The following is a 13,527-nucleotide window of genomic DNA, read 5'->3' as shown; positions in this document are numbered from 1 at the left end:
CATTTTGAAGTGAACTATTCCTTTAAAGATGATCATTTGTATGGTGGTGGCCTTGGGGAGGCTGCTTGACCTTTGCATATTAGGTCAAGGCTCTCGGATTACATTTAGAGTTATTTATATAGGACTACCTGGAATACCTTTTTATTTTTGGAAGATAGAGTTATTCAGGCTTATATTTAAAAATGTATTTCAAGAACAGGGGGTATAGTAAGTGATGAAATGCATGAGATGGGGGATCAGTTGAGGATAAATTTTGCTTGCTTTTTTGGAATTTTAATTTTAAAAATAATTATTAGTGTTCTTTTTGGAGGACTAATGAAATAACGTAACAATAAATTATTACTTCTGATGGAAAGTAACTCGTTAACAACTTTGGCATTGATTTAAGTCTCTTCTCTTCTTCAGAACGGTAGCTTTATGTTTGGCTTATGGTGCGTTCAAGTCATGTCGTAAAGATCGTATTTACTAGTTGAACGCCACAATGTCGTAAATACAAGTGGGAAGCTCGGGATTTTCTTTAAGCCCCGATCTTTACGAGTTGGGGACGTGTCAGTGAGAAACATGGTGCAGTACCACAATACTTGCAAGTATTTAGCAGTGATGCTGTCTGGATTTCCTTTTTACAGCGGAGTAAGCTAATTGCCTGCACAACACATGATGGCATTATAATATAACAATATAATATGTAACGATAAAGTTTACAGTGGCTTTATAAATTAATTAAAAACATAAAAAAGCAAAACAAACCTGATGCACATTCCTTGTTCTTCATTTTCTAGAAGTAGAGTTTAAGAACCTTGCTGTATTTTTTTTTTTTTTTTTTTTGTAATTAATTAAGAGAAAGTGCACCCCCATCTAACTCAGATGAAAGTGACTTGAAAACTTCCCACACTTCCCACACTTCCCACACTTCCCACCTCGTAAATACGAACTTCCAAGGAGGATTTGAACCCACCATTACAATTGTTGTTTATATTCAAAGTGATATTTTTTCAACAGTTTGTATGCAGTAACTAAGAACCCTGGAAAGACATCGCTTACAGCATAGACAGCTGAATCTAAATCTAAATCTGTTGCTCATTTGACGTGGAGACAAGGTGTCACATTATTTTTCATATGAATGACTAACACATTTCTTTGTGGTACATTCTGTTACTGATACCTGTTTAAGTAAAACTAAGTATTGAAGGTAGCATGTTTATTTTTATTAAAGTAGTAGTTCATCTATATATATATATATATATATATATATATATATATATATATATATATATATATATATATTCTGTCATCATTTACTATGTATTTTTTTTTTTTTTTACCCTCATGTTGTTTAAAACATGCTATGACTCTATCTTATGTGGAACATAAAAGTAGATATTTAAAAAAAAAATGATATGGGACACAGTAACTGATCACCAGTAAGTCACTAAGATTTTTCAATGTTTTTAGAAGAAGCCTCTTATGCTCAACAATTTTATGGTATGCAATTTTATGATATAAAAAAAGTGAAGACAGTAATTTATTTAAATATTATTAGAATTTAAAAGAACTGTTTTATATTTGTATATATTATCAAATGTATTTTATTCCTGTGATGTCAAGGCTGAATTTTCAGCATCATTACTCTTCAGTCTTCAGTGTCACATGATCCTTCAGAAATCATTCTAATACTGCTTAAGAAACATTTCTTAATATTATCAATGTTGAAAACAGGTGCTTAATATGTTTATGGAAACCATGGTAAATTTTTTGTATGATTCTTTGATGAATCTTAACATTCAAAAGAATTTATTTAAAATATTTTTTTTTGGTTACAATGTAAAAGTCTTTACTGTCATTTTTGATCAATTAAATGCATCCTTGCTGAAAAAAAGTATTACTTTCTTTCAAAATATATCAAATGAATCTGGAAATATCTAGCTCTGCATCAGTGTTTTTGCAATGAATGTTGCATGTATTCTACATGCTGGAGCGTTTTACAGAGTAGGCGAACATGATCACAGTATCAGTGCATCTCTGTGTCCCAGGCATTTTTGAAGACTGTCTTGACTCCACACGAAAAGTCTGCACACAACACTCCTTGCTACACTGTAGAGTGTCATTTCCCAAACCCACAGCCGTTTCATCCCCCTCAGAGCTCCCATCCTCTCCGTCACTGACAGCAACATGACATCTCTCTGCCTTTGATAATGCGCAGAGAAATATTCATCACTTCTGCCCTTGAGAAACAAACTTTGCTATAGAAATAACAGTGATACTTAGCTCCGAGCTGGTCGCCAACGCATTTTTAGCTCTCTGCTCTCAGAGCCACTGCAATTTTCTACACTTCAGCCATTGTGCGCCGCACTGCATTTTTCTTTTGTGTGAAATCTGATTGAAAGTGCTAGAAAGGGCTCGACTGGAGTGGATGAATAGGGCAGTGTTTATCTAAGAGAGAAGAGAGAGAAAATCTGTTTTAATTTAAAATGAGACGAGAAAGTCTCCCTTCTGACTGCGCCGCTTACCCACATCTCTCGTTGCGCTGTGCTGCATCGCATGCGTCAGAGGAACCAATGTGTGTTCATTTATACTCTTGCTCGCATCCTCTTTTAAAGGCTGCCGACTCAACCGGCATCCACTTCACCCACTATATAAAGGAACAAATTATTTATTCAGCAGCCTGCAAGGCACTCTACGGCCCTATGACCTGCCTGTCCAGGCCCAAAATAGAGACTGTCTGTGTGCAGCGCTGGACTAAGTGTTTCAAATCCCACCACACTGGAGTGCCCATTAGTTAAAGAGTGATCCTTACAAGAAAAGAAGTGCATAGAAAGCAAAAGTTTGCTCAAAAATGAAAATACTAACATGATTTACTCACCCTAATGTTAGTCTAAACATGCATGACTTTCTTCTTCTTCACACCAAAAGAGAAATTCAGAATGATGTGTTGCTGGCCACTCTTTTTCATGCAATTAAGCTTTCAACGTCAAAAACTTTGTGTTCCAACAAGCTTTGTTTGAGGAACAGACTGAAATTGAAGTCAAAATAGTTCAATTCATTCAGATGATTTTGTGAACTGGATCAAATGATTTATTGAAACAATCTGTCTCAAAAGAATAATTGTTAATGAATAGCAAATTTTGCTCTGTTCCTCACACAGAGCTATTGCATAATGTGAGAAGACTTACGTATATAGTGTATAAGCACAGAAGTAGAATATGGCACATAGGTCGTATGTATTACTTTTATGATACTTGTTTTTGAAGTTTGAAAACTTCAGTTCCTGTTCGTTGTACACCACTGTTCAAACATTTTGAATTTGGCAAGATTGAAGTCTCTTACCAAGGCTTAATTAATTTGATCAAAAATACAGTAAAACAGTAATATTGTGAACAATTATTACAATTTAATAGATCCGATTTCTATTCCAGTATATTTTAAAATGTAATTTATTCCTGTGATGGCAAAGCTGAATTTTCAGCAGCCATTTTTCAGCAATCAAAATATACATTTCTTTTCAGACAATTGCAAGAAAAAGAGTGTAAAAACTCCTTTTGTACTCCACAGATGAAATAAAATGAATAAAAAAATAACAGAATATACTGTAGCCTATATTTTTTTGCTTGTAAACTATTTTTTAAACCTTCCTTCTCTTTCCATTGGAAAGAGAGGAAGTTACAAGGGTTTTGGACTCCAGTAAACAGCATTACTCCATCAGAAGTGCAGTGCTTGAGTGATGTACGCTGAATCAGAAGAGTAGGTAATTAAAATCAGTGCATATTTGGAACACAACGAGCATACTAATAGATTCAGAGTACTGCACCAACGTTCTGGAGCATTCCGCTACTGCCTTCTGAACTATGACTCATGTCTGGCACGCTGTACTTAGCGCAGAGTTGCGTTTTTTTGTGGTATTGTCTCTGGATATTGGTGTTGCTTGGATGTGGGGGGGTTAAATGACAGGTCTATAGCATTCTGTAATCTAACTAATGGTGAAGCTTATTATAATAGTTCAGTGCAGTCAGCTATGATTTAAGAGAGAAATATTATAGTGGCATTTGCTAAGGCAAGCATCACTATTGCTCATACTCAGGGTTCATAATTTGAACTAACCCGTTACCCTACTTAGAGACGCCTAGTAACTTGTAACAGTAAAAGTAACTTGACCAAATGTAGCAAACCCCTATGGAACCACCCTGACACCTTAGCATTCCCATTTCAACACTAATTAAAACACTAGTAACCACCTAGCAATGGCCTAACAACCACCTGAAAGCCCTAGCAACCACATTGCAACGTGCTAATAATCACTAGCACTAGCAACCACCCAGATCATCCTAACAACCACTTAGCAACACCCTAGCAACCACCCTAACATGTCAGCATCCTCCCAGAGCACCCAACCACCCTACCACCTTAGCATCCACATACCATGCTAAAATTACACACTGGGAACCATTCAATGCACACTAGTAGTAACCACCTAGCAATGCTTAACAACCACCAAAATAACCTAGCAACCACATAGCAATGTGCTAAAAATCACTCAGAACATCATAGCAACCATCAAGCAATGCCCTAGCAACTACCCAGAAAACCATAGCAAGTGCATAGCAACACGCTATGAATTCACTGCACCTTAGGAACCACATAACAACATCCTGGCAACTGCTTTAACATTGTGGCAATGAATTTTGCGTGGTCAAATGCCAGTTGATTTTATGATTCAAATATAATACATTAAATACTATTATTAACATATTAAATATAAATTATACAGACTATCTGATTTTTTTTTATATATATATAATGTGATGGCCCTGCTTTGCCTTTAAAGTCAACATAAAATCAAAATTGACAATTCTTTTTTTTTTTTTTTGGAATATTGCAATATTTGTTATAAATTATTTATCTGTGCACATCATTATTGTTTTAAATTCATGTTCCCTTGTAATCTTTCATCAAAATAGCTTCCCCTCCCTCTTCTCTGATGACGTGTTTACTGGCGTGAGGGCGGAACAAACTGTCACTCACATGAGATCACAGAAATAGCAAACCACAATGACTTAATGATCCCATCGATTCCCGATGGACAAGATCATGTTCGAGAAGCTCGGATGTATGTCACAATAGGGAAGAAAAGACTATTGCAACTTCCGTTTAATGCACTTTTGTACGGTATAATGGTAAAGTGACGTATGGTAATGAATGGCACCATGTACCTTGAAAAAAATACTGATTTGTGACCCTGTCACATTTCACATTGTCACATTTCTTATTGGAAGGTCTATTTACCTTACTGTTGTGGTTGATTCTCTTCCCTGAATTTTCTGCACCTTTTTTATGGAGTGTGTCCCGCTCTACTGGGGTATGCCCTACTTACAGTGTGTGTGTGTGTGTGTGTGTGTGTGTGTGTGTGTGTGTGTGTGTCTTGAGATGCTAATAAGGCAGTCTTAGAGCTTTTACATGGAAGCAGGTCAGACGGATCCCCCTTGGTGAGAGGCTGTGATCTCTGCTGCTGTCTGAACACTGTGTGGAGGGTCCAACGGGCCGATCACAGCACGAATGCTCTGCTGAAATCAATGTACTGGGCGGATTTGATTTATACCATCTGTCCTAAAGTGGGACTGGATGATGAACCTTGCTACTAGGTTAGCAACATCAGTTGAGAAGGTGCAGTGTGTCATTTCTCGCTTGTGCAGTGGTTCTCAACCAGGGGACCGGGGCCCACTAGAGGTGACTAAGATGTTTTAATATTAGACAAATCTGGATGTTTATCATTTTATTTTAATTTATTTTCATCACAATTTTTGGTTACGTTTTTTTTAATGTTTTTGAAAGAAGTTTCTTTATGCTCACCAAGGCTGCAGTTATTTGATCAAAAATATAGTAAAAACAGTGAAATTATGGAATATTATTACAATTTAAAATATGTTTTCTGTATTTTAAAATGTAAATCATTACTGTCAAATGAATCAAAGCTGAATTTTTAGCAGCCATTACTAATCTTCAGTGTCACATGATCCTTCAGAAATCATTCTAATATACTGATTTGCTGCAAAAATTGTATTATCAGTGTTGAATACAAACAGTTGTGCTGCTTCATTTATTTATTTATTTATTTTTTGAATTCTTTGATGAACAAAAAGTTCAAAATAGCTGCAATTTTTTTAAATAGAAATATTTTGTAACATTATAAATGTCTTGTTTGTCACTTTTGATCATTTTAATGCATCCTTGCTACATAAAAGTATTGATTTTATAAAACCCGGATTCTACATAAAACTGAAGCAGCTGTTTTCAACATGGATAATATTAAGAAATGTCTCAAATCAGCATAACAAAATGATTTCTGAAGGATTATGTGACACTGAAGACTGAAGGCAGGATGTAGGTGGTTTCCAATTTATTGGTGTGCAGTTGCTTAGGATGTTCTAGGTGGTTTCTAGGGCATTGCTGTGCTGGCAAGGTGTGTTTACACAGATTTTAAACAGATTTTAATAGCACAGTGGTTGGCGTAAATTCTGTATTAACTTTAGGTATATATTATGTCCTAGCTACATAGTAAACAAAAACACTCAAAATACATAGCATTTCAAAATACAATGATTACACTGTTTAAAAGCCTCAGAAACCTTAAATACTACATAACACAGGAGCAGTCAGACATGACTGAAAGTGATCTGACTTGTGATTCAGTAAGCGAGTAATTAATTCAGTAATTACTGTCACTGACTGTTTTTGATGAATTGGAAAAAAGACTAAGGTCATAAGAGTCATTCTCACTCCCTTTGCTGCCTGCAATGCAATATTGATATTTTAAAATACAAATACAAGCTAAAATACAATTTCTTCTGCAGTGGCACTGTAGATTCAGTGTTTAGTACAGTGTTCCATTCACATTGGTAGATAAATGCAGGTGTTAAAGGTGCTCTAAGCGATGTTGGGTGACGTCACTTCTTGTTGACGTTCAAAGTATTGTCAAACAAAACGGAGGCTAGCTCGACCCTCCCTCCTCCTCATCCCGTCCCCTCCCCTCCCCCTCCCTGTGCTTTCTGAAACAGTCATGAACCATTTAGAAAAAAACAAACTGGATTTACGCACCTGTCCAGCAAAAACAGAGCCACCTGAATGTCGGATTGGAAGCCCTTCTGCCGGCGGAGTTCTCGCCACCTTTTGAACGCTTTTCCGATGTAAATTCGGGACTTCGCGTTCCTTCTCCTTTTCCCTATTCTTTGTTATTTGTTCATCGGAACGTCGTCTCTTTGGTCGTGTGTCGGCCATATCAAAATTCTCAAGAATATAATTTTTTAACGTTAGTCGTTGTTGTTGTCTAGGACATCTCTCCTCTAGCTAACTTCTCTCTTCATGCTTCTCTCTCCTCCACTCCCCACACCCCCCTTCATGTGCACACGCACCAACCCCCACTCCCACCCCCAAATCATTCTTGTCGGTTATTGGCTGGAACACTGTTTGTTATGTTTCGTGGCCAAGGCTGGGCCAGTTTGTTTTTCTTGCTGTTTGTGGAGCCTGGGCTGTCTACAGAGATCGCGTTTTATTACAGTGTGTTCAGGAGACAGGCAGCTAGCGGATAGTGAGGAGATGTTTGCTGGATGTGACAAAAAATGTTTGGCCTAAAAAACGTGTGACATCGCTTAGAGCACCTTTAAATAACTGTTAACACAACCTCAAGTTATTAAAATCTTTAAAAAATAATTTTGGTTCTGAATAAGGTTCTGAATACAATTCCAGTTGGGCTTCATGGTAAATCAAAAATAAATCAGAAATCACGATATGGCTTACGGCGATTATCAAATCACGAAGGCTGCAATTTTATTAAATAAATATATATGCTGTGTGTTTCAGAGAAAAGCACGACACTGTGCTCATTTACACGTGAGCAGCAGTTCTGAGTTTGAGCCGTTTGGAAACACAGCAAATACCAAACATCTACCCATACTTGTAATGATAAGTGATTATTAACAAAAGAGAAGATTTAAGCTCACTGCGGTTTTGTCAAAATACAATTTTGATGGTTTGACATTTAAAATTTAAGAAATTAAGCCATAAATATTAGTATTGTAATTTTACAGTTATGTAAAATAAAGTAATTATTATAATAAAATGTACAATGAAATATTACAATATTAATGTTTCTTATTTTGTAATTTTGTAATTTTTATTTAATATATTTTATTATTATTATTATTATTATTATTATTATTATTATTATTAGTAGTAGTAGTAGTAGTAGTATTAGTATTATTATTATTATACAGCCATACTGATATAAAATCACAACATTTTGGCCAAATTGTGCAGCCCAACAAACATGAACAGCAAACAGGGAATTTTTTTTATCACATTTTAAATTCTCAATCGCAATTTTTATCAGAAAAATCGCAATTCGATTTTTCCCTCAAATCTTGAAGCCCTACATTCCTTACTATACTTTTTCTTGTAGATACTATACCTTTTTTTGTAGATATCTGCATGGGCTATTAAAAAAACCCTCATAAAACTAATTTTAACATAAAAAATATACACTTCATTTTTATATAATTGTAGTACACCCACTTAATTAACACCAATCAGCTTCAGTGTATTATATTTCACTGACTGTAGGTGGCGCTATGTTCTCACTGTCACACAGGTGCACATGCTCACAAGGCCCTGAGTTAATCTGTCTGCTTGAGAAAGAGACTGGACTGTTGTGTCTTCCTCAACACACACACTTCCACTCCCCCCCCCCCCACCCCACACACACACACACACACACACACACACATGCAATTGCTGCATATACATGCTGAGACAGCCAAGTTATTGTTATATATGCTGATACATCATATCGAGAGAGGTTTATTTCACTGGGATATTGTGTCGCTTTGTTCTTGGAGTTTGCCGGGGCAAAGAGGAAGATGATTATGCCGAAATCCAGTCTTGCACTTGGAGAAGGAGTTCCCAAGCCGTACAATTGGTAGGCAATAACCGTCAGGCAGCCAGTAATCAGCTAAGTACCATAATCCTCCTTGCAGGGTAAAGTCGTGCTTGACCTCCAGCTAAATACAGCCTGTGATAACAGCATTAAATGGTAACACTGCTCTCCAGTCCCAGAAGCCTTTGCTCCTCGTGCGTTCGGCCTCTCGGCACCTGTCGGCACCTCTCGGCCCACTTCGGCTTTCTAGAATTGACTCTTCGCTCCGGTGCGGCCTGACTGTAACGCCTCCGTGTGTGAGGGCATGCTGGGAGGGGTGGATGATGTGCTAAGCTAGCAGCTGCTGTACTACGGGAGTAGTGCTTGTGTTTTCTGTAGTGGTGACCTGGTTTCCCCCCAGCTGGACCTCTTCAGCCCTTCAGCGTAGCGGTGTGGTGCACAGCGCTCAAACAGGGATTTGTGGTTGATGCAGCCACGCACTCAACATGCTCGCGCCCGCAGCCCAGATGTGCAGCTCTTGACTGACAGGTGCGTGCATGCGTGACGCGCTCAGCCGTGGAAGATTTTTTTTTTTGCCTGTGCAGCGTTTGTGTGACAGTTGAGTGGCTCTCACTGAATGCTGCTTAGTTGACGGTTTTGTGACAGGCGTACAGATGTTTCGAGACGAGTAATTATAACGCCTGAGTAATGCCCGCACAGAGCTGGCCGTACAGTTAGGAAAGCTTATCATACTTGTGGTAAGGTTTGCATATATATAGAATTTAAACATTCAATTTGTCTTCCTCTTTTTGTCTCACTAAGATGCTGTTTTGAGCATCCAAATGGGGTTGAGTTCCTTTCTATGCAGTATCAATGCCCTGAATGTGAACATATTACTATAATATACATATTGTTATAATATACACCACTATTCAAAGGTCTGAGGTCAGTAAGATTTTTAAAAAAAACTTTTATTCAAAAAGAATGCGTTAATTTGATAAGAAGTGACAGTACAACGTTTATAATGTTTTAGAATATATTTCAAATAAATGCTGTTTTTTAAACTTTATAGCCTATTCATTAAAGAATTCTGAAAAATCATGGTTGCCACAAAAATATGAAGTGTTTCATAATAAGAAATGTTTCTTGAGTAGCAAATCAGAATATTAGAATATGATCTTGACACTGAAGACTGGAGTAATGGCTTCTTTTACGTTTTAAAGTACACTCACCTAAAGGATTATTAGGAACACCTGTTCAATTTCTCATTAATGCAATTATCTAATCAACCAATCACATGGCAGTTGCTTCAATGCATTTAGGGGTGTGGTCCTGGTCAAGACAATCTCCTGAACTTCAAACTGAATGTCAGAATGGGAAAGAAAGATGATTTAAGCAATTTTGAGCGTGGCATGGTTGTTGGTGCCAGACGGGCCGGTCTGAGTATTTCACAATCTGCTCAGTTACTGGGATTTTCACGCACAACCATTTCTAGGGTTTACAAAGAATGGTGTGAAAAGGGAAAAACATCCAGTATGCGGCAGTCCTGTGGGCGAAAATGCCTTGTTGATGCTAGAGGTCAGAGGAGAATGGGCCGACTGATTCAAGCTGATAGAAGAGCAACTTTGACTTAAATAATCACTCGTTACAACCGAGGTATGCAGCAAAGCATTTGTGAAGCCACAACATGCACAACCTTGAGGCGGATGGGCTACAACAGCAGAAGACCCCACCGGGTACCACTCATCTCCACTACAAATAGGAAAAAGAGGCTACAATTTGCACAAGCTCACCAAAATTGGACAGTTGAAGACTGGAAAAATGTTGCCTGGTCTGATGAGTCTCGATTTCTGTTGAGACATTCAGATGGTAGAGTCAGAATTTGGCGTAAACAGAATGAGAACATGGATCCATCATGCCTTGTTACCACTGTGCAGGCTGGTGGTGGTGGTGTAATGGTGTGGGGGATGTTTTCTTGGCACACTTTAGGCCCCTTAGTGCCAATTGGGCATCGTTTAAATGCCACGGCCTACCTGAGCATTGTTTCTGACCATGTCCATCCCTTTATGACCACCATGTACCCATCCTCTGATGGCTACTTCCAGCAGGATAATGCACCATGTCACAAAGCTTGAATCATTTCAAATTGGTTTCTTGAACATGACAATGAGTTCACTGTACTAAAATGGCCCCCACAGTCACCAGATCTCAACCCAATAGAGCATCTTTGGGATGTGGTGGAACGGGAGCTTCGTGCCCTGGATGTGCATCCCACAAATCTCCATCAACTGCAAGATGCTATCCTATCAATATGGGCCAACATTTCTAAAGAATGCTTTCAGCACCTTGTTGAATCAATGCCACGTAGAATTAAGGCAGTTCTGAAGGCGAAAGGGGGTCAAACACAGTATTAGTATGGTGTTCCTAATAATCCTTTAGGTGAGAGTATATTGAAATAGAAAATGTTTAAATATTTCACAATATTACTGTTTTTACTGTATTTTTTTTTAACAAATAAATTCAGCAACTTTAGAGACTTCTTTAAAATATATGTTCTAATGTGTCGTATGTTCTAAAACCAGATGTGGTGTTTTTATTTGACTACATTCCATCCTATTTTTGTAACATTTCACAGTTACTCCAGTGGCATTATTTTTTTATTTACAAATATCATCTGTAAATGTATTACTATTCATTTGAATTGTTATATATTTAAATTGCTTCATGACCATTACTAAATGAACATAAAATGAGCTGAATTGGATTTTAAAATATGGTGGGACATAGTTAGTGATTTGATTCAACTCCAACCCAAGCACTATTTCAGTGGAAAGGAGGAATCGGTGTTTTATTTGGGATCTTTAATTCCAGAGCCAATGTAAGGAATTTCTATACACAAATAGTGCAATACTGATTTTTTTTTTTTTGTTTCTGGGTCTTTTCACAGTCTAGCATCTGTGCTCAAGATGGCCTTTATTTTAAAGCAAACAACCTATAATGTTGTAATTGTGTACTGTACACGTGCAGAATGTTTTAAAATATTCTCCTGCTGTGTCGGGCTGCTCTGTTTGAGAAGCTCATATGTAAACATTGCAATCATGCATATGATAGCCCAATGGTTGATGTCACATTTTAGACATTTAGCAGTCATTTAGTGCTGGAATATGGTACAGCTCAATATGGCACTGCTGCTGACTCTGCACAATCATTTAATGATGTATTGCCCGTGTCAATAAAAGTAAAATGTTTGCCCATGCAAAAACTCCCCACTGTAAGGGATTGTGGGTAGTTGCCAAAATTTTCTCTTCTCAGCAAGTCACATGATTTGAAGTATCATTCGTGCCTTGAACACAAAGAATGAGAGCTGAGTTACATGCTGAAGTTTTATTTAGGGTTTATTTAGGGTTATGGGTTTGCTCAAACCGTAACTTACGCTAACCGTAAGTATGGGCAATAGTAAAAGTGATGTTTACTTTTACAATCACACCCATCCCATTGTCTCCTTTTTGAACCAGTGTTGGAGAGTAGTGGCATCTGCTGTAAGTGACACTGGCTGGCATGACATGACGTAGGTAATAAGAAAGAAAGAAAGAAAGAAAGAAAGAAAGAAAGAAAGGGAGGTAAATAAACTCAGTGTGACATAATTCCCCTCATGATTGTGGCTAGAGCCAAACTCTCTGCTCTTAAAGGTTAACCACTATGAAAGCTATGGCTCAAGAGTCTGTTATGGCAGACTGGTCCCAGGACCACCGAACCCGATCCAACTGCCCACTCTCACAGTCCCTGTGGGCTCCTCACGATGAAAGAGCTCCAGGGCAGGAACAACAGTGATGCTTGTTGACGTATGCCTGCTTAAACAAGAGAGTCCTGAAGCCAAATGGGTATCGACTCTTGGGCAGTGAACTTGAGGTGACTGTTTGCGTCAAACAGTTTAGTCTGAGGGTCTAGTAATTACGCATAGATCAGGATGGCTTACTAGTTCAGGGTTTTTTTTTAATGCCAATGGATTTTATGGTTAATTTATTCTGTGTGAGAAAAAAAAAAAATGTGACTTTGTTTCCAAAATTAAATAATTGGCTGTATTGTAATTGTAATGAAGAAGAAAAAAATAATTGAAAATATTTATTTTGTATTTATCTCTGTAATTGTATACCCTCTGGAGTTGTCTGGTTTTCTGCCTATTAGAGTAATATTATATGTTGCAACCTGAGAAACATTTCCCAATTAAACATTTCCCCACAAAACTGTATGTAGATTTATTTTTTACTGTTAAAAATTGAGGCTGCCCATATAATAAAATAATCATGATTATTCTCATGATTTCTGACCAGTCTTTAGCATCCTGCACCATGAACATCCTGAGAACCTGTTCCAGTTTTTACATCCAGCTGTTTTTGAACACAAGAATGCATCCTATGTGAAACACATCTGAACTGTGTCTTGGGCATTACCCTAAATCAGAGTAATATACAGGGCTTCCTTAAGGCAGATTAGTTGTTCAGACAACTCACCCTCTAGTTAATTTTTAAAGTATGTAGTTTTACACATCTCTTATCTGAATTGCTTGAAGAGAAAAGGAGGTGCCCAAAGCTCATTTGTGATTGTCTATGTGGCGAGTAGGACGAGGC

General features: G+C 37.5%; 1 protein-coding gene across 31 annotated transcripts in view; it reads left to right on the top strand.

The window, feature by feature from the left end:
- The window catches only part of rims2b (regulating synaptic membrane exocytosis 2b), a 167,831-nt gene that overhangs the window by 59,919 nt on the left and 94,385 nt on the right, over positions 1-13,527 (top strand). For 2 of the 31 annotated variants that reach the window (XM_084130395.1, XM_084130394.1), the window contains exon 1: positions 9,247-9,448. The exons of the other annotated variants lie outside the window; for them this stretch is intronic. In XM_084130395.1, the coding sequence (XP_083986521.1) occupies positions 9,387-9,448 (62 nt within the window). In that variant the 5' untranslated portion in view covers positions 9,247-9,386. Of the gene's footprint in view, positions 1-9,246; positions 9,449-13,527 lie in introns of those variants that run through there. 31 annotated transcript variants of the gene reach the window in all.

This window comes from Abramis brama, assembly GCF_963993115.1.
Source record: "Abramis brama genome assembly, chromosome: 12".
Classification (NCBI taxonomy): domain Eukaryota; kingdom Metazoa; phylum Chordata; class Actinopteri; order Cypriniformes; family Leuciscidae; genus Abramis; species Abramis brama.
This window is presented reverse-complemented; position numbering and strand designations above follow the sequence as displayed.